Source organism: Nelusetta ayraudi, unplaced genomic scaffold (genome assembly GCF_046127955.1).
Source record: "Nelusetta ayraudi isolate G7.1 ecotype Tasmania unplaced genomic scaffold, CSIRO-AGI_Nayr_v1 ptg000011l, whole genome shotgun sequence".
Lineage (NCBI taxonomy): Eukaryota > Metazoa > Chordata > Actinopteri > Tetraodontiformes > Monacanthidae > Nelusetta > Nelusetta ayraudi.
In genome coordinates this window covers 28,949,547-28,970,039 of record NW_027466061.1, presented here as the reverse complement: position 1 = coordinate 28,970,039, position 20,493 = coordinate 28,949,547, and the positions used below count along the sequence as shown (strand labels likewise).

Here is a 20,493-nt window from a genome sequence, read left to right as displayed (position 1 = left end):
CTGTCAGTACAGACTTCGAGGTTTGAGGATGGTTCTCGTGGCCCAGGATCAGTTTGTTTTGATTTAGTTCTTTTCTACGGAAGCGCGAAGAAGTAAACGGGTTTTCTTTATCTTGAGGATTTGTTTTTCCCCATATTTGAAAAACCAAAATCCATCTTTCCGTCATCAAATAAATCCAAAGTAAAGAATCGACAGTTTTAATGTCCTTTGACTTGGTGTGTGAGAGTATAAACCAGCGAAAAACCAAAGCCGTGCGTCTCAGCTGGTTGTCACGCCACGGTGTTTGTAGTCAGAAACTGTGATGTCACATTCTTTAAACAAAGGCGTGATTTCTTAACGTGAACAAACAAATGCAAAGTGACTATAATGCACAGGATATTGTTAAACCCTTTGCATTTTTTTTGCTCGCCAGCAGGGGTCAGACTTTAAACACCTGCCATCTGATCTCAGCGTGCAGGAGATGATATACACACACAAGAGGCTCGAGGCACAAAAACACATTTTATTCATAAACAGCCTCAGCAGGGGTCATCATCAACATCTCATTATGTGATTGGGAGGTTTAGGTTGAAGCAACGCCGCGTGGTCTTTCTACCTTCATATGAAAGTTTTGAAGCGGTCATTCTGAGGTGGGAAAAACCACCTGTGTTGCTTCCTAAGAGGTCTAAATAAATAATCACTTCATCATTTAATATCTAGGAGGTCCAATAGTTCTCCCGTCTTCCGGAACATTTTTGGAAGATTTATACATTTAGGGATTTCAGAAAGAAAAAAAAACAGCCACGGCAGGTGGTTACACATGCACACGTGAGTTGAGTTGTTTACAACATACTTGAACCAATGTGTCAAACACTTGGCTGAAAAGGCATTGGACAGACCAGGGTTCTGCCAAACGCCCAGGTGGAAAGGACAGAAAACCTTCATGAAACTTGATGAAGATAAAGTTTCCAGATGCAGATAAAACATGCTCGTACAGAAACGACAATGTTGTCAACAGGTTAAGCGGCTCGACTGTCACGGACGACTGCTGCTCACGTCGGAATGTTCAACACATTGTGAAGGAGTGTTTGGAGACGCGCGGCTGAGGCCAACGGAGCAACTCTCTACTGCCGTCCTGCAACTGCGGAGGCTGACGAACTTCAAAAAAGAAAAAAGAAAAATGCACTCGGCCAAACTAACCCTGCAGACACAAAACTGCAGCAGAAATGTTTTAATCTCCCTTCAAACAAAAATGGGATGCGGACTGATACGCTGATAAAAAAAAGAAGAAGAAGAAGAAGAAGAAGGGTGAAATAGAAGAGAGGGAAATGTATCGGACTGTACAGTGTTACCAAAAACTGCTGCTGCGACAAAACAGGCTCCACTGAAATAATGCGACTGACCAACAACCATCCGACATGAAGGCAACAAAAGGAGGAAAAGGGGCGGAACCCCTCGACCCTCCCACCACACGGTAAGGCCACGAAGCGTCTCAGTCTGTCGGCTCCGACCGACCAAAGCTACAAAAGAACTAAAATGTAATAAAACAACAGTCGGACTGAGACGCTGCATCGCATAAATCTGTTAACGAGCTTCCAGGGTATTTTGGCAGTTTTTCGTTTTGCGGAATCGGGCCAGAGGGCGGTAATGAGTCATAAAAAGGGGGGGGGGTGCAGGGTGAGGCTGAGGAGGAGGGCCACGTTATAAAACTCTCCCTCCGTTTCTGCCAGCTGATCAAAAGCCTTGCTGAGTGAGCGAAACGGACCACGGTCCGCCCCTGGGTGGCGCTGCCTGGCGACGGTGAGGCTCCGCCGGGCTGCTGGAGTGTGTGACGGGGGGGTGGCGGCTGCTACTCTCAACTACCAGTAACTTCCTCCGTCACCGGCGCCAGGCTGCTGGAGTGTGTGACGGGGGGGGGTGGCGGCTGCTACTCTCAACTACCAGTAACTTCTTCCACAGTAACTTTGCTTTTTTTCTTGAAGCTGCACCGTTTGTCCTGACGACCTAAACATTCAAAGAGTTTCTACAACCCCTGTTTTGAAAAAAGAGAACATGCCACGGTGTGGTAAAAAACAAAACAAAAACAAACAACACACATATTGTCAATGAAATAGTCAACCTTAGAGCTAACATAGCTTATAAACTGTCTAAGGCAAAAAAAAGAAAAAAGAAACAAAAAGAGAGAGGAGGAGGGAGAACAACGTGAGGGTGTTGGTGAGTTTGAAGGATTTTTCAATGACGGACTCTCAGGTCCGGACTGGCCTTCCTGACTGCTGCTGCGTGCAGGGCATGCAGGGCAGCTTCCACTGCGGCTCTACACCCGGAAGCTCTCCCCCTTGCCGGCGATGTGGCGCAGCCGCAGGTAGACGTCGGTGCCGATGCCCTGCATGGACTGCAGGGACAGCGAGCCGCCCAGGTACTCGGCGTAGGCCCGGGAGGTGGGCAGGCCGAAGCCGAACCTGCAGGGGACATAGGGGGTCAAAGGTCACATCCGCTCCGGTGCCGTGACGCGACGTCCAATGGGGGCGGCCCATTCACTTCAGTTGAGCGGTCATTCAAATGCAGTTGCTCAACCAGCAGCGCATGCGCTGAACTCGCTTTTGACTTCCGCGTCAACGGCTCCACAGAGCGATGCCTGCCTCTGGAACTCACATGATCTATTTGGCCAATCAGGACGATTCTGGAGAACGTCACTTACAGACACTTCAGGTCGCAGCCAATCAGAACGAGCTGAGACACAGCAACACGTACGTTGGTGTGACGTCACACTCGGAATAAACTCTTTTCTGCTGATTTTTTAGCATTTTCTTTTAACAACCAAAAGAGCATAACTGAAAAATGTACAGTAGAAAGATTTGCTATGAACCCTGTTTCATGTCACAGTCGTCCTGTCAGCCGTTTTAAAGGGCTTTATTTTTGTATTGCGCTCTATGGGAAAAATGCTATTTGGGCCCACTGTTTTTGTTTTTGTTTTTTTTGCTGCAGTACCTCGAGCGGCCACTGGGAAAAAATCGGTGCGCCGCCATATTGCCAATAATACACACAGTAGTATCACTTCCTATCATGCATCTGTAACTCACAACGCATCAACCGATCAGTAGAGTGTCCGCCCTGAGACCGGTAGGTTGTGGGTTCGATCCCCGCCCGGGTCAAACCAAAGACTGTAAAAATGGTCCCCACTGCCTGCCTGCCGGGCCCTCAGTATTTGGGGTTGGAATTGGGGGGGTTGGATCACCCAATGACTCCCTCAGGGGATGATGGGTCAAATGTGGAGGACACATTTTGCATCCTTCGGGATGTGACAATCACTGGGACTTGAACGTAACAGAAGGTGGTTTTTGGCTGCAGCGCCTCAAGTGGCCGCTGGGAAAAACAACGGCCACACTGGACATCGGGTCAGTCCAGTACGCAGTTCTTACAATACTGGATGCCAGTGGTGGGTACTGCACGCGGGCGAGCCTGTGGGAGGAGCCTTACCCGTGCATGGGGTTGGACTGGTTGCCGCTGTTGGTGATGGTGTTGAACAGGTTGCTCATGCGCGGGTCCTGAGCGCTCTCCTCTGCCGTGCTGTAGTGGTAGTCCATCACCTTGTCCACGATGTGGTGGGGGATTCCACCGCCCCGGTCCGAGATCCTGCAGGAGCGGCAAAGAGACTTGAGGTGAGGCCCAAGCAGGCGGAGACGCTCGCCTGAAACTCGTGGACGTCTCGCTCATCCGTCTTGACTAAAGATTTTCACCAGACGAAAAGTTTTCAGCCATATATATATATATATATATATATAATCTATAGGTTTCCATGTTCTCCCTGTGTCTGTGTGGGTTCTCTCCAGGCACTACAGCCTCCTCCCACACTCCAGAAGCATGCATGTGAGGTGAATTGGGAACTCTACATTGACGGCACGCGTGTGTGAGTGCGAATGGTGTCTTTGTTTGACTCTATGTGGCCCTGCGATGAAGTGGCGACTTGTCCGGGGTGTCACCCTGCCTTCGCCCTAGGACAGCTGGGAGAGGCTCCAGCACACCCCCACAACCCTGAGTGCAGGAAGAAGCGGGTCATGAAGATGGAGCAGGATGGGTGGATGGATGGATGGATGGATGGATGGATGGATGGATGGACACCATCGCAACTGAATAAAATTCTAAAGTCTGGGAGCATTTCACCCTTAAAAATAAAGGGTTAGTTGCAACGTTTGTAGAGCAAATATTTATTCAATTCATTATCCGACTTGACAAGTGGACAATCCAAATAGTCCTTAAGTGGAGCCCTAATGAGAACAAAGGAAGGAGGTCGTTGCTACGGTGCCAGTTGTATTATAAGTTGTATATAAACTGAACAGCGGAACTTTTATCCGCTGACAAGTGTGTTTCACTTCTTATGTCACCGCCAAGTCATTTTCAGAGTGAACTCTGGGGAAACCATGGTGCAACATGAGGGCAATTCACCCGACTGAACCAGAGAATTTGCTTAATCGCCCTGCAAGCGTTTCCTTCCCTTTGCAAACGACGTCAGCGGGCCCTTTACCAGACAGATGCTTAAAAAAAAAAAAAAAAAAAACCCTAGCGCGCCAGATTGGCAAAACAAGAGCCCCCAAAACACCTGCTACTAGTGCTGCTGCTACTACTACTACTACTGGTGCTACTGCTGCAGCTACTACTACTGCTGCTACTGCAGCTACTACTACTGCTGCTGCTACTACTGCTGCTGCTACTACTGCTGCTGCTGCTGCTGCTGCTGCTGCTGCTACTGCTGCTGCTGCTACTGCTGCTGCTGCTACTGCTGCTACTGCTACTGCTGCTGCTGCTACTACTGCAGCTGCTGCTGCTGCTGCTGCTGCTGCTGCTGCTGCTGCTGCTGCTACTACTGCTGTTACTACTGCTGTTACTGCTACTGCTGCTCACCTAATGACAAAATCAATGTCGTTGTTGGCGATGGTGACGACCACGTCGGGGACGTTGTACGGAGTGTTCAGGTGGCTCTCCATGGTGGCCCTGCGGGGGACAGAGGAGTGCAGCGGTGAGCAGGCGGGGCCGTCCACCGGCGGCTGAGAGCTTCAGTTAACGTGAGCGACGGGTGCCGTCGGTTACCTCATGGCGTTCTTGAGCAGCTCGGGCAGGATGTAGTCCAGGGGCAGCGGGATGAAGGGGAAGCGGGCCGCCACGTGGCCGTTGATCCTCACCCGGGGGGAGTTCCCGTACTGGTGCTCACAGAGACGCCTGAGGAAACGCGGCAGGTTGAGGCACAGGGGAACACTTGGTTCGCAGACACAAGCAAAGTGGAGCGGCTCCAAACCCCCGTGTACCCCCCAGTGGCCGATGGTGTAATTGTGACGGGGTCCATTAAAATAAAACGTGAGTTGATCAAAAACATGCATGGGCTCCAGGAGCCCAGGACCGTGGCTTTAGAGCGCAGGTGTCAAACTCTGGCCCGCAGTGTCATTATATTTGGCTCTCGGAGGCCAATACAAAATCACTGCTAGAGCTGCTTGACCGCTGGTATTATGCAGCACTTGTAGCACCAGTACGACAAATTCCAGAATACTGTGCTGGTCAATCAGGACAGTTGAGCTTGACCCCCATGCTTTAGAGAGTGTTCTCTCAGTTTACGTGCCCACGTGAAAAACATCAATCAGGTGAGATGTTAAAGGTCCAGTGTGTACATTGTTTTTTTGAAAAGGAAGCCCACCTGACAGCATGATTCGTATTTAGGACACTGCAAGACAGGCTTCCTTAAAAAATGCTGGTGCGAGACGGCAGCAAACTAGGAGCAAGACCCATGCTGTATTTCTATTCTGATGCAGTATATGAGAATCGTTGTAAGGGTTGGAAAACCAAATTACTTTGATTGGATTGCAAGTACACACTTTTATTAATGTATTTACGGGCATTAAGTTAAGCTTTTACCAATATGAAATACTGATAGTAAAATTAGGCCAAATAGGACACTCTGAAGCTTATTCAGCTTGATTTGAATTCCAATCCTCAATGGCGAGCAGTCCTCAGCAGTGGCCGACCGAGAAGATCCAGCCTCCGGTGACCCGGGAGAACTTCGACCAGGTCACTGGGTGAGGTCGCCAGGGGTCAGCGTCCGTATCTCGTTCACGGAGCGGAACGAGTGCCGATGACAGTTTTATCAGCTCACCTCTGAGCTCTGTCAGCGAGCACGCGACACGGAAAAAAACCCGAAAACCTGTGAGTCGCGGCAGAAAGACAAACGGCGGCGAGTGGCGGAGGACTTGCCTGGCGAAGTCCACCCACTTCTCGATGATCTTCTTCGGAGACAGACGCCTGCATATGATTCCCACAAAATCTGGCTGGAGGAAGAACAGTGAGGGAGGACTGGCCTCAGTTCACAGTGAACAGATGTTGGCAGGTCACATGATCCGTGGCACTCTGTGTTCAAGTCCGTGTTTCCTAGCAAAAGTCACTGACTCCCCAGACACGAGCACATGTTGCAGCACATTAGTAGAAAGGCACCACTGGCTTTGTTTGGATTACCGCCAGCTAGTTTTGATCAGAGAGCAGTTTTTGAATAAAACCTCTTTTGGAATTGAGTCATTACACTTTAACTGGAGACACATGTGAGCTGCTCCCAGCTGTTCACTACTGATGGGATCAGGACAGAGAGATTTCTTATTTCGTAGCGTGCAAATCTTCCTCTGCAACCCATCTTCACAGTTATGCACTGTGCCCCGAAATATAATCTTTCTGGTCTGGTGGTATTGATAGGATGTCCAAGGTCTTAGGAATTATGATAAAGCCAGAGCCCTTACTCATCATGCCTGGGGTTTCTGAATCCTTTAAAATTTAAACAAAGTACAACTGTGTTTTACTTCATATGGTCTCATAATAGCAAAAAGAAAAACTGATCCTGACTTTAAGGACGAGTTTAAATGCACCATCATCTAAGATGTGGCTCGAGGAATTAACTATTCCACTTCAGCTGGAAAGATGATATGTTTTCAAAGACAGACTGCAGCACTTTGAAACAACTTGGCAGCCTCTCATACAGTACCTTGCTAATACAAATCCAACTGAATAATGAGGGTACTATACACTGCAGGGTTCTTCACCAGGGTGGGATCATGGGCATTTTTGTCAATCTGTCATGTTCTGCTAATGCTTTATGTGTTTATGTTTCATAGGTTTGTATTTTTTTTTTTTTTTAAATCTTTTTTGTATGTTTTTATAATAAATGCCCAATAAAAATACATGGAAATAAATAAAGTGTGAGACTCACGTTGTCTTCGTGCAGAGCCAGATGGTGTGTGGCCAACATTCGGATTCCCAGGCGAGAGCACAGCGTCGTGTCCAGGAAGCTGCACAGGACCGCCTCGTCCTGCAACGGCAAGACAGGGAGTTACTTTCTGCATACTGTCAGAGCGAAACTCCACAATACACACAAAACTTGATAACGTTAAACAAACAAAAAAAAATGCTCATTTCATGTCACATCAGATCAATAGCAAGCTCCTAACAAGGAAGGAAGCCTGCGACTTCCTGCCTGGTTGCATTGTGAATGCCGGCCTCTCACCTGCAGGTGTCGGCGACACTCCTTGAAGCCCTGAGCCAACATGGTGACTACGTCTTTGTGGTCGTCCAGCAGCTGCTGCACCAGTTTACAGTAACGCGCCTCCTCGTCCTGCTCCTTGATCTACAGAAAGAGACGGACCTTTATTTTTCACAATTACAAAATAAAAGCACCTCCAACTTCCTTCTTTAGGACTCAATGCCCTGAATCTGACGTCATACAACTGAAATGTATTTCCAGCGTCCAACTCCTTGACACAGTTGCTTCTCCCCAATGACAGCATTCCAGACAACAAGGGAAACAAGTTCTTTTAATCTGCAACATGTGTGGAAATTCGTTAATGCTACAAAATCAGAAACGGCTGCAATAATCCAGCCATAAAGTCTGTTGTCAGTGTCCCGAGTCCACAGCTGCAGGCCAGCAAATCCAGTTTCAAATGTTTTTCCATTGTTAACATTGCGCAGAACTCACTTTACCAGTGTTTCCCAAAAATAACGCGTCTTCATCCTGTCAGCGAACTTGCGTGAAATGAGAAAGGTCGAGTGTGGAAAAACGCATTTGGAGAGATGACGCATGCACACGTGGTGGTGGAGGCGTGAATGTACTGACAGAGCAGGGAGTACGTTGAGCTGGTCTCAACATGAACACGATAAAAAAAAGGGGGAGTGGGGGGGGGGTATTGTTTGTGTCTGCCAAGAACAGAGACGATTGAGGTCAACTGGAGCCTCTCTCTCTCTTTTCTCAACCATCTGAACGACACAACCACTTGGCTCTCCGGTAACTCAACTTTCAGATCACGCTTCTCCCTTCGTCCTGACGTGTGATTATCAACAAGATGTAGCATAAATGACAAGGATATTGTTGGGCAATTTCAATCGTGTGACGCTGCTGCTCTGGATTTTGTCGTCAAAAAGAAATGTAGAAAAGTTGTGGGCACAATAAAAAAAAAACACGACTGAATGAGGAAAGAATGCATGAAAACAACAACCAATTTATTTTTTTTTTTTAAGTAAAGAAGGTCGACACGACCGCAGGTCATTACTGCCTGCAGCCATCGGGCTGTACAACTGCACTCAATAAAATGCATCCTCTGAACAGCTTTACATTTTTTCTCAAAGGCGCAATAAAGTCTTATTTATTGTCAGTCTGTAGATGGCTGTAAATTCAACTGTCCAAATATTTTATTTGTATTTTTTTATTGCCTTATTTCTTTAATTAATATAATTCTCGATCTTTTTGCACTATACAGTTTTGCTGCAGTAATTATGCAAATTTCCCCACTGTGGGATCAATAAAGTTCTCCTTCTCCTTCTTCTCCTTCTTCTTTATTCACACGCCCACTGCGACCTGCTCTCAGCAAAACAGAGCAGCGAGCAGCACTTCCTGTTTTCTAACCTCCGGAGGCTCAACCTGAACTTGAACCGGTGCGTCTTCTGTGTGCATGCGTGTGTGCATGTGTGTCACTCACCGCAGGGAAGTCGCTGAGCATGTGGTAGGCTCTGATGTACAGTTCATGCTGCAAGACGGGGAGGAGACAGAGGGGGGGTGGACGTTAGACTGGTTTTCTGTCACTGTCCCTCCAGCAGGCCCCGGACCCTGACTGGGACCCTGACTGGGACCCTGACTGGGACCCTGACTGGGACCCTGACAGCTCCTCATGGTGACACATGCGGTTCACGTTTAACGTCAACAGCTCTTCATCACACAGCAGAGTGTTGGCCAGGCTGGCTGCTGCCTGGCCTGGTTTGTTCAGAGCTGCTTCGATAAGAAACACAACTTTTTTTCTTTCTTTTTCTTTTTTTGATGTTTCTGCAGCGTGGGGAAAGAAGAACCTCGCTGACCTACATTTGTACAAAAGGCGCCGCTCTTTTTGTTACACGTACAACCGAGCCGAGCGACAAAAAAGGAAGGAATGTGGGTGAAAGTTCACATGCAGCGAGCGCGCGGAGGCCAGACAGAAAAAGAGGGTGAGAGAGACGTGTTCTCCAGCGCCAGATCCCTGGAGCCACACAGTCATTCAAGAAGCCACGGTGCATTTACTGTCCCCTGGTCCGACCGTGTCCGCATCCAGGACTGTGTGCGGAAGGTGTGAATGAGTCGCTCAGAGAAGGGAATCTTCCAAGAGGTGGGTCGGGTTTGGCCTGTTATTCCAAGAGGAATTCCTGCAGCCAGCATGCGAGTCCAGGAAGCGCCCCGTGCTCCTGGTCACGTAGCACGGTGAGCCGGAGGAGGGCCGCAGGCTTACAGCCCGCAGCAAACAAGTTTGAACAAAAAAATAGGAATAGAGCGCAGAGGAGAAAAAGCAGTGAGATGATTCACTGGCGTCAGGCCGGATTCTCATGTTGCCAAAAGCCCAACTTATTTTCAAATGTTTACTTAACTGTGTATTATGTACAAATTAATTTTTTTTTGTGTGTGTTTATGTGAAATAGCTTGCGCACTTGTGCATTTTCTACTCGCCAATCATTCTGTGTGCTAGACTTGAACTGTTGACAAACGTCTGTTCCTGTAACTTTTTGTTACAGGAGAAATCAGGTCCATTCAAGTCAGTCACACAGTAGCTGCGTTTCCATTACAGTTTTTCTCAAAATGAAACTGATATTTCCAAAATCCTGACAAAGTACAATTGCGATTTGCAGGCGTTTCCATTGAACGGCGCGGAGCTTATAAATTGCAATTCTCGTAAATCTCATCCCGCGAGATTTACGATGACTGCATTTGCTTTTGTTTGTTTGCGATTGTTTGCAGTCAAGAATGGTTGTTATATTTTTCTCTTTGAACACTCGTAAAAAAATATTCCGTCTCCTCCTCCGTCCAAACATAACGTCCATTTGCACTTTGTGAAAGTGGTCATGTGACCTGGCACGTCACATCCGCTGACATGTAAAAGCGAAAAAAGTGTTTCCATGACACTTTTGCGATACATCTCTATATCGATACGTCTGAAAAATCACCTCATGAGAGCGTCAAAGCCTTTTAGCCACAGTTGAGAGCTTTTTCGAAATTTAGTTGTTTCCATTACCAGTTTTTTTCTTTATTGCAAAATTAGGTTTTGCACAATTCTAGGGGTAATGGAAACACAGCTACTGTTGAACAAAACTGTCAAACAGAATTATTCCATGGATATATGGTGATATACATACCTGCATTAAACTTGACAAACTATCTTACAATGACTTTGATCGACCACCAGAAGACCAGCGGCTTTTCCCCCTACATGTCTCTCTGTGGCGATTGAGAAAAGCCAGTGTGTGCACGAGGTGGAGGGCGCTGGTTCCCAGTGCTGTCAATGGTTTCAACACTGGGAGACCTGGAATGTCATCACTTGCAAGCCTGAGCACAGCGTACAAGAGCGTTTCCCTCCTTTTTGTTTCAAAGTCTGGCCACATTCCCCCCGCGCAGCTGCCCAGTAGTAAGCTTCTTAATTTAGAACCAAGTGCAAAGGCCCCTCATGATGTACGTAGCTGCAGACAGCGTGCGTGCGCGTGTGTGTTCTTACCACTTGCAGAATGGTGGGGTTGCAACCAATGATGAAGGGCAAACTACGGAAGCCCTTGATGCGATGGGCGATTCGTACAGGCAACTCCTTCTGTAGGTACTTGGCACTGCTCTGGGATCACACACACACACAACAGCGAAATGTGTCAAAGAGCTGTGGTTATAAACCTCTTGTTTCTCTCAGTGTGGCTGCAAGAGTTACCAAGATGTGGTGTCCGTCAGGAGATTTCCCAGAATACAACAGGGTGGCTAAGGTCAGTCGCACTGAGGCCTGAGGACACACACACACACACACACACACACACACACACACACACACACACACACACACACGTTCAAAAACCTTTGTCTGTGACCCAAATGATCACCTTTAAATGCTGTTCGACTTGCCTTTGACCTGAGAAATGAAAAGTTGTGGTTGTCAAACTGCATAATAAATCAAGCTTGAGCCCACATCATTTCACTAACCTGCATTCATTTCATTTTGAAGTTCACTTCTGTCGACTGTGTCACAATCTGAAATTCTCTGAATCATTTTTACCCCCAACTTTAAAATTTGAATTCATCGTGAAGGAGAAATGCATTTAGGATACAAAACTACTGCTTGGAGTTGTGCAACAAATGAGTACACCACTGAAAAAAAGTTCACACTTCAGCCAAAAATTTGTCCGATTGTGGTTTCCATGTAAATATGACATGTGGGTGTAACACACAGTTCTGCCTAAATGCATTGTTTTAAACAAGCCAAACTAAGCACAGGTCTGCGTATCTGGGTCAAACACAAAATACACAGGGTGGGGAGGGAGAATTGTGGAAAACTGGCCCCGACTGTGGCCTCAGAACAGGCCTCTGGATTCCTATACATCCCTACGTTCCTGCATATGCGTTTGTATATTAATATATCCACGTCTGTAAATCAATGTGGCAGTTTTGGATGCCACTTTGGATACGCAGAGTAAGTTATGGTAAATTTAAAAAACGTTAGCACTTTTCTTACTTTCTATTCAATTAATTTCATTAAGAATGACCAAATCACACATTTTCTCTTCCTCTGTGAGATCTTACTTTTATTCTGTCTTTTATTCTAAGTCTTTCAAATTCCTTCATAATCTCAAATTGGAAAAAATCCTGGTGGCGTTTTATATTTGCCCAGGAGAGACACAGAGAAAAAAAACAACGTATTCCTAAGTGTCACTTTTTTTTCCCCAGCTAAACAAACGTCTAGCAGCGAAAAAAATCGCGGAAAACACTGGCACTGCCTTCACAAGCCGCAGGGAGAAAGTAGGTTAAATAGCGGTTCGCGTTCCAGTGACAGCCTGACTTTGGCCTGACACGATGTACAACTTTGATTTCGTAACTCGTGATGTACTTGAACACCGGTCCTTTTTCAACAACAGGCTTCCCCACCGAGTAGTCTCAACTAGTTTCACCGTTCACACGTGGACATTTTAAATTCACTGCTTTAAAAAAAAAAAAAAAAAAAATGTCAGTGAACTCAGCACAAATAACCCGCTAGCCAGCCCCTTCAAACTCTAGCCGCTAGCGAGCGCTCTGCTAGCCAGCCACTCGCTAGCTTCAACGCTCGAGCAGGTAGCAGCGCTTCTTTGACCGTTCAAAGAAGCGCTGCTACCTGCTCCCGCAGCGCCGCCGAGTCCTTACCTTTTCTGCGGAAGTGTCAATGGCGGACTGGTTGTAAAACGACGTGACTGTCTTGGACCGCTCTCTCGCCAGCTCCGAGTAGCCTTGCACGGACGAGGTCGACCGAAACCGGCGGCTGCCCGTGCTCGATATCGCCGGGACCGTCTTGGCGACGGGGGCCAGCAAGAGGCAGCCGAGCCTCGGCCTGGACGCGCCGGTGACACCGCTCAGCATCTCCGACGCCGAGCGAGCCAGTCCAGGAAGCATTTTGTGACGAGTCGAGGGTTGTGAACAGGGATAGCCCTGTTCCAGTTGCGAGCGCTAAATCCTACTGGCACCGAAAGGCCATCGGGGTCCTGTCATAATGGTGCACAAAGGCACGGTGCTGAGTACAGTATAGAGAGGGTACAGAAAGGGCTTTCAGCCGATTGGTCAACGGGGAGAGGGCTAAGGCGTCCACATGCTATAAACACCAATCACTACTATTGAGGCGGGCCTTAAACACACCACAGCTGGGGTGCTTGAATCCCAGGGAACAGAGCCAAAGAAAATGCATTTTTATTCCCCACAACTTCCCAGGTTGATTTATTAATAGTCACTATTTAAGACAGAAATTGAATTCAGGGTTGGAAAGATTTTAACAATTTTATCGTTGCCCTTCTGAGCGATAATGTTGGATTTTAGCGACTTGGCGACAGACTTACCTGTCTTCAGGTGAAAATGCCTCGTCACGACCCCGTGTTGTATCATAAACATTAAAATGACTGTGATAAATAGAACATTTTAATGGGACCACAACAGAACATGTTAAGCATCATGATGAATTGGATATTATAAATAGTTATCAGTTTGACTTGGAGCAGATCTCCAAGGTTGTGTGTAGGGTTTTTTTATTTTTATTTTATGCACGACTGATAAATACACTAAATACTTAACTAAAACTAAACAATTTCAAATACATTTTCAACAAACGTCTGTCAGCAAGCGTCAGTTGCTGCTTTACTTTATACTAAAAGAAACTCGGCAATGTGGTACATTTTATCACTGTTATTTTACATTTGATTTGCGAAGAAACAAGACGCTAATGTATTAATTTGTATAATCACATGGCTGATTGTGCCACCTGGTCACAGGCAGGTTCAACACTACAACTATCAACCATGCAGTTTACCACTGATGCCCACAAGGGGCGCTGTAGTTTCCGTGTCCTCCCCTCTTGAAACTACTCGCACCCTTGTTGACAGGTCACCCATGGCTGCCCTCGGAGAGCTAGCATAATAGCTGTCCTTCTGCTGGGTTTCGTGTAGATTTATTCCGCTGGTCGTCAGAACGACTTTTCACCAAGACATGTCAGAGAAGGAGGCCGGCAAAGTGCAGGAGAGTTCCGGGGAGAAAGGTTACAGGACGCCGGGACTGAGGGGCGCCCAGACCACCACGTTGTTCCGGGCTGTCAACCCCGAACTCTTCATCAAACCTGTAAGATCTTTGTCAACGGCGTGTCTTCAGTAGAACTATCTGAGTGTAAACACAGTGACGCCCCTTTGCAATTATTATTTCACAGTAAAATAATATCATAGGCAGAGGACGGGAGTCTGGATCTGCTCTGGGTTTCTTCCCACAGGGGAGTTTTTCCTGGCCACTGTCGCACTTCGCTTGCTCTGGGGGCCCAGTTGGATCTCTGCTATGTACAAAGCGCTTTGAGACATTTTTGGATGCGACTTAGCGCTGTACAAATAAATTGATGATTGATTGACTTTAATTTGCACTCAAGCTTTGGTTGGTTTCCCAGTTATTGTTTTTTAAGCCTTTCTGTCGCATATTGAATCGCCGTATGTTTATCAAATATTAACAATTTTCTTCATATTTCATTGCTTGATTTTTAGTTTGAACATCTCAAGTCTGGCAAATGCTAGAAGGGCACACGTTTAAACCTGTCGTAATCTGTTTGATCCAATTGAAATGAATTATTTTAACATCTTCTGTTTAAAAACATAGGGTATAACAATTGGTAGTAGTATCTAGGGGTAAGAAAGCATACTGCTAATAAACAAATGTTTGATGTTTGCTTTTTACAAATGCAGAACAAACCAATGATGGCTTTTGGACTGGTCACCATCACGCTGTGTGTAGGCTACCTGGGCTACATGCACGCCATGAAGGAGAATGACCAGCAGCTGTATGAGGCCATTGACAGTGAGGGGGAGAGATACATGAGGAGGAAGACTTCCAAATGGGACTGACTGGCTGTTTGGATCATTGGACATTCTTTCCCCAAATGCTTCCAACTGAACATCTTCTGGAATACGAGTTAATAATGTTTATTTTCTGTCCCACCGCCGTCTGCAAATACCATGCAAATGCTGTATATTTGTATTTTGTCACATTTTCATTTTTGTTGAGCTTTCGTTGTTTGAGGTTGATAAATTTTAAATATGTCACCAATCATTTATGTTTGACATATTTTGACAATTAATTGACTTTAAAGTAAGTTCCCATAAAAAAAATGAAATGAAATGACAAAAAAATCTTCTTTTTCTGTACAAGTTTATTAACAGCAGCAAAAAACGCCTATATATGGAGCATTGGGTGCATTATTTATCAAATGTATGTAAATAAAAGTCTCTATATACACTCCTTAGCGCCTCAGATCACAGACCGCTCAGCCTTCTCTTAGGCTGTGTTGTTTCGTCACATGGGAAGTGGTACTGCGGAGATACAAACTAGCCAGCCGAAACACAGAAGGCATGATGATACCCACACCACCATGGCCAGTGTTTCTCCATCACTTGGCTTTCTCGTCCTGTGAAGAGAGCAATGTTTGAATCTGTTGTGTTTCAGATACTTTGAATGTTGAACTCTCAGCCAACTGTTTTCATTAACACAAAACACCTGTCTGTCTTTCAACTTAAGGCCACACTGCATAAGAAGCTACATCTCCTAAAAAATCCAAGTACATGTAGACAAGGTTTGAGTGCAGCCAGTGTTTTTGCGCTGTTACCTTTATGACGTCAGCTAGCCGCTGCAGTGTTTGCTCATATCGGGCCTCTAAACTCTTCAGGTTCTTCTGGCCGATGATCTGCTTCTCGATCCCTGGGCTCCCTGCATCCTTCACCATCTGGACGAACCTCTTCTCCTGAGGGTGAAATAAAATAGAAAACAAAAACACAGTTTAAACATCTCTGTTCATACAGTTTATCCCAATAAACAGTGTGGGTGCAGCAGTGTCTCACCTGCACCCCCAGCAGGAAAGTGAAAGCCAGGCCGGCTTTTCCTGCCCTCGCTGTCCGTCCAATCCTGAACACAGACATGTTAAATTTTACAATAAAGCTTCATATTGACAGTAGGTAGGTCGTGACACTTGGCAGGTGGGTTGGGCCATTTTGGACAAAAATAAAATCATTTTCTCTGAAAACTCAATTTTGATATTTTATTTTGTAAAAATACAAAAAACAATGGAATAAATTATTTATCTTTAAAGAAAAATAGCAAACACATTTCCCTATTGGGAACGAAGTGTAACTGAAAGATACTGTAAATCATTTACAACAACATTTACAGTCTTCTTGACCAAACTAAGATGAATCCCTTGGGATTCATGAAGTGAGAATCTCACTTTCACCAAACTTGACTTGAAAATGAACAGGTTCTTCATAAACAAAGATGAAGTTCCCTTGTTTAGGAATAAAGTGAAAAAATTAAGAACCAAGCACAAATGAATCCATCTGTGGATAAAGTGACAACCTTAACCGTCTTTTAACAAACAGCACTTTTAAAAAATAAAAGGTTTTTCTATCATCATCAACAATGATGAATGAATAAAGTGCAAAACGTTTCTAACATTTTGCAGAGGTGCACAGCCCGGAAGCATGCAAGAGGAAAATCAATTTTAAGATTTTCCTTTCTTTAACATCATCTTGACTAATAAATCCAATTTCAATTTAAAATTGATTAATCGCACAGCCCTACTTGGCAGTAAAGAGGCTTTCCCCTACCTGTGGATGTACGTCCTGATGTACTGTGGTGCATCATAGTTCACCACGCTCTTCACCCCAACAACGTCGATGCCCCTGGCTGCTGCATCGGTGCAGATCAACCTTTAGGGCAAAAAGTCAGTCCAATTCTTTGCTCACTATGGCTCATGAAGCACAGTTCATAAGAAATCAAAGCAAAATAAGATTAAGATAAAGTACCGGTCATTTCATTTCACTTAATAGTGGACTGTTTTTTTGTTTTTTTTTTAGATGTTTCAAGGCGTCACTTTCAGGAGCAGGATCTTTTTCTTTTCTACTCACAGTTGAATTTTGCCTTGTTCAAACTCTTTCAGCGTCCTTTTCCGCTCACCAGGGGAGAGTCTGGAGGAGAACTCGGCGGCCTGAACTCCTCCAAAGAGCTGCACCAGGAGCAAAAGTCTGAACGAGAGATGGGGAAAAAAAGATCAGTTTGTTTGTTTGGTGCAACTGAAGAAAAGTTTCCACTGGTGTCGTGTTCTCCAACCTGTGCGCCGTCTCCCTGGAGTTGGTGAAACAGAGGATGGGGCTGAGTTTCATGTGAAGGATGAAGTGGAGGATGAGCAGCGGCTTTTTGCTCAGCGTGCAGGGTACGTAATACTCCTGAAAACAAAAATAAAACCACAGGGCTGACCAGATCTCCTCACTTCTACAAATCCAGTTTCGCTCCCTGACGCTTGTTGATCCGCTCTTACTGTCAGACCCTCAGGGAAATCAAAGCGATCCTGACTGAGGGCGGGAGCCGCTGCTCCGCTGCCGCTGACGGAGCTAAAGAGCCTGGGCTGGTGGAGGCCCAGCTGCTGCAGCTTCTCCGGGTTCTGTGTCAGCGTGGCCGAAAACAGCAGCTTCTGCAGCGGCATCTGCGATGGAGACAGACTGCATACAAACACGAGAGTTGTGGCCTGTTTAGCCGTTTCCGTCCGCTTGCAACAGTAATGCTGGGCTGAGCCAAAAGCCACAGTCGTCACGACAGTACACTGGCGGTGTGGCAGTATTCTTTAAAGTTGCAGGGCTCTGCTGTACCTGGCTGCCGTGACGTGTGTGGGCTCAGAGCGCCTGAAAATGGACGTCCGTCTGGCATCAGGTTCGCTTCCTGACTTGAACACGGCTTTCACCACCTGACTGAGCCACAGCTGGTGCATGCTGTCAATCATCCGGTCCGCCTCATCAATAATCTGGATGGAAAAGCGTCACATTTATTTTTCATTTAAGAAGACAAGTAAATGTAGGGTTTCCTTTTCTCTCACTTATGGTGCAACGACTTTAACCCAACTCACAAGAAACCGGAGATGCTCCAGACAGAAGCCGGGATTCTTGTTGATGTGGTCGACGAGACGACCCGGTGTTGCCACAACGATGTCGGCCAAACTGCGTCTCACACCCCCTCTGAGAGTAAAACATTAAAATGAAACACAGCATTAAAATAAAACATTTCAAAGTGTTATGAAAACATGAAAACTATCAATCTTTTTTATTTTTTGACCAACTACATAAACTGCTTTTATGATTTTCTTGATGTTATTTAAGTTCCCATATTCTGGAAGACCCACACTGTAAATACTTACAACAACATTCTATGCAGACAATGATTAAGTGACATCACTTGTTGGTCAATAGTCTTCAAAACAACTGAATAAAATTAGACAAAAATATCATCAAGGAAAGTATTGTGTGGTCATAGACTCAAGCTGTGTTCAGGGACCCTGATGTTTTTTTTTACTGAGTTCATTATTTTAAGCAAACTGAACTGACCTGAGTTCTGAGAGCGAGGCTTGTTCTGCAGCAAACGACTTCTGACCCGCCACCATCACCACTTTGAGCGCGGTTCCCTCAGCATATGTGGTGAACACCTTGAAAACCTGCAGGGGGGGGAAAGAGCAGCTCAGGAAAAACAACTCTCTTCTGAAGTGGAGGGTTATGGGTTCCAGACTCACCTGCTGACACAGCTCTTTCGTGGGCAACACAACCAGGGCTCTGACTTCACACACCACCCGCTCGCTCAGCACCTGAAAGCAAAAAAAACAACAAAAAAACAAACCTGTGTCTCAAATTGACAGGTCTCTCCTTCGCACATATTCCACCACAGAGTCCAAATTCTTTTTAATGCATCTCTCAATCTAAATAGAATGTCAGCTGCTCACCTGTACAACAGGTATGACAAATGCCAGTGTCTTGCCACTGCCTGTTGGCGCAGACACACAGATATCTCGGGGCTTGTAGCCACCTCGTCCAATCAACAGGCCCTGTTGTGCACTTTCCAAGATGGCAGGGATCACCTCCTTTTGTACTGTTGAAAGGACAAAGCAGTTTTGAACAAGGAGAGTATATTTATCTATTCTTGCCAAAGCTTTAAAATATCAACAATGATGCGAAAACGAACGTTACCAGGAAAAAGGTGCTGAATTCCGTTATTGTGAAGCTTTTTAACGAGTTTAGCCGAAATCTCTGAAACATCAGCGAGAGGAACCAGGTTGCTTTTAATGTCTCTGTGAATCATGTCAGGCTGAGCGAGCCACTGGGGCAGAACTCTGTGAACCTGTCAACACACAAACAGAAGACTGTTACAGCCTGTGAAGATTGCTGTAGTCTTGCTGTCAATCAACAATAAATGTATAAAAAATAATAAAGTACCTTCTGTACTGGCTTGTTCTCAAATCCTCCCAGAACTTTGAATCCCGTTGGAGCCGACGTCTCTCCAATGCCTCCGTTTGCTGCATCTCCTCCAGCCTCTGCTGCCTTTTGTCCTGTGTCCTCGGGTCCTTCTGTTGTGCTCACGTCAACATCTGCAGGACTGGCAACTGAACAGCCCATAAGACACAAATAAATTAACAGGATCGCGTGACACTAATATGATGAACATTACAGCAGCAGATACATTACAATGACAAGTATCAGAATTAATGTTGTTGTTTTTTGTTTGTTTTTTTATCTCTGATGTGGCACTTTTCATTCTTTCAGACCTGACAGAGACTTTTTCTTCTTTTTCTTTTTTGTCTTTTCTTCCTTAATACGATCCTCATTGTTATCAGAGTCCAACACAGGACATGGAACTTCTTCCAATTTGCTCTTTTTGACGAGTGCGGGCCCTTGGCTGCTGCTCTTCTCAGGTTTCCGTTTCTTCTGAGCGTTTTTCTGCTTTGTCAGCTCTTCAGTTGGGATTTGTCTCTTCACTGTGGAACTTTGATTCTGCTTCTCCCTCGCCTTCTGCTGCAGTTTCTCCAGCAAGGCTTGCGAACGAGACTTTTGCGAGCTGCCTTCATCCTCCTCTTCCCCAAGATATCTGTGAAAAACACAAGCAACATCAACAAGTTAACCGGTAATGTCTAACTGTGAACAAAATAGGTTTAAAGCAGCATAAAGGACAGGGCCAGAGGATTAGGATATTTAAAGACAAACATCAGTATTGGCCCACGCTATTAGAGAATATAGAAAAATCCCAACCTGTTGACGAGAAAGAGTGACATTTTTGTGTATATATATAAATATATATATATTTTTTACATTCCCTGAGACGGTTTTGACTGAAACGACCAGGGCGAAAAGTGCCAATCGTTTCTGACGATTAAAGCAAAGCTTAAACCCTGCAAAACCACCGTGGTCCCATGAACTTTCTCATGTGTTTTCCACACCGGTCGCAGCGTTGATGACGTCATCTAAGCGAGACTCCGCTTTTGCTTTTGCAGTAGTCTAGTCTGGTGCGGCCACATCAAGCGTGATTGTTCACCGATTATAAGGACATTGGCTTCAAGATTGATTAAATTAAAGTAAATGAATTAATTAAAAAAAAATGCGGATGGTTCTATGTTTTAAATGACACAGCAATCAAATAATATTAAACGCAAA

At 45.6% G+C, this 20,493-nt stretch overlaps 3 protein-coding genes across 3 annotated transcripts; 1 reads left to right on the top strand and 2 right to left on the bottom strand.

Annotated features, from left to right (window-relative positions):
- Window positions 1-482: 482 nt before the first annotated feature.
- Window positions 483-13,056, bottom strand: bckdk (branched chain ketoacid dehydrogenase kinase). Its single transcript, XM_076022500.1, has 11 exons — window positions 12,665-13,056; window positions 11,208-11,276; window positions 11,007-11,117; window positions 8,976-9,023; window positions 7,511-7,630; window positions 7,217-7,315; window positions 6,217-6,290; window positions 5,065-5,193; window positions 4,879-4,968; window positions 3,457-3,612; window positions 483-2,438 (listed from the first exon to the last, which is right to left on the bottom strand). The coding sequence occupies exons 1-11, from the start codon at window positions 12,908-12,910 to the stop codon at window positions 2,294-2,296; spliced, it is 1,287 nt and encodes a 428-aa protein (XP_075878615.1). The 5' UTR covers window positions 12,911-13,056; the 3' UTR covers window positions 483-2,293.
- Window positions 13,057-13,861: 805 nt separating this feature from the next.
- smim8 (small integral membrane protein 8) lies at window positions 13,862-15,275 on the top strand. The gene is made up of 2 exons (XM_076022504.1): window positions 13,862-14,119; window positions 14,725-15,275. The coding sequence occupies exons 1-2, from the start codon at window positions 13,991-13,993 to the stop codon at window positions 14,881-14,883; spliced, it is 288 nt and encodes a 95-aa protein (XP_075878619.1). The 5' UTR covers window positions 13,862-13,990; the 3' UTR covers window positions 14,884-15,275.
- ddx51 (DEAD (Asp-Glu-Ala-Asp) box polypeptide 51) lies at window positions 15,175-20,302 on the bottom strand. Its single transcript, XM_076022497.1, has 16 exons — window positions 20,092-20,302; window positions 19,611-19,930; window positions 19,282-19,448; window positions 19,036-19,186; window positions 18,792-18,937; window positions 18,585-18,656; window positions 18,403-18,509; window positions 17,928-18,036; window positions 17,674-17,825; window positions 17,346-17,526; window positions 17,138-17,253; window positions 16,936-17,052; window positions 16,636-16,737; window positions 15,874-15,937; window positions 15,642-15,776; window positions 15,175-15,443 (listed from the first exon to the last, which is right to left on the bottom strand). Exons 1-16 carry the CDS (start codon window positions 20,112-20,114, stop codon window positions 15,426-15,428), a joined length of 1,980 nt encoding a protein of 659 aa, XP_075878612.1. The 5' UTR covers window positions 20,115-20,302; the 3' UTR covers window positions 15,175-15,425.
- Window positions 20,303-20,493: the final 191 nt, after the last annotated feature.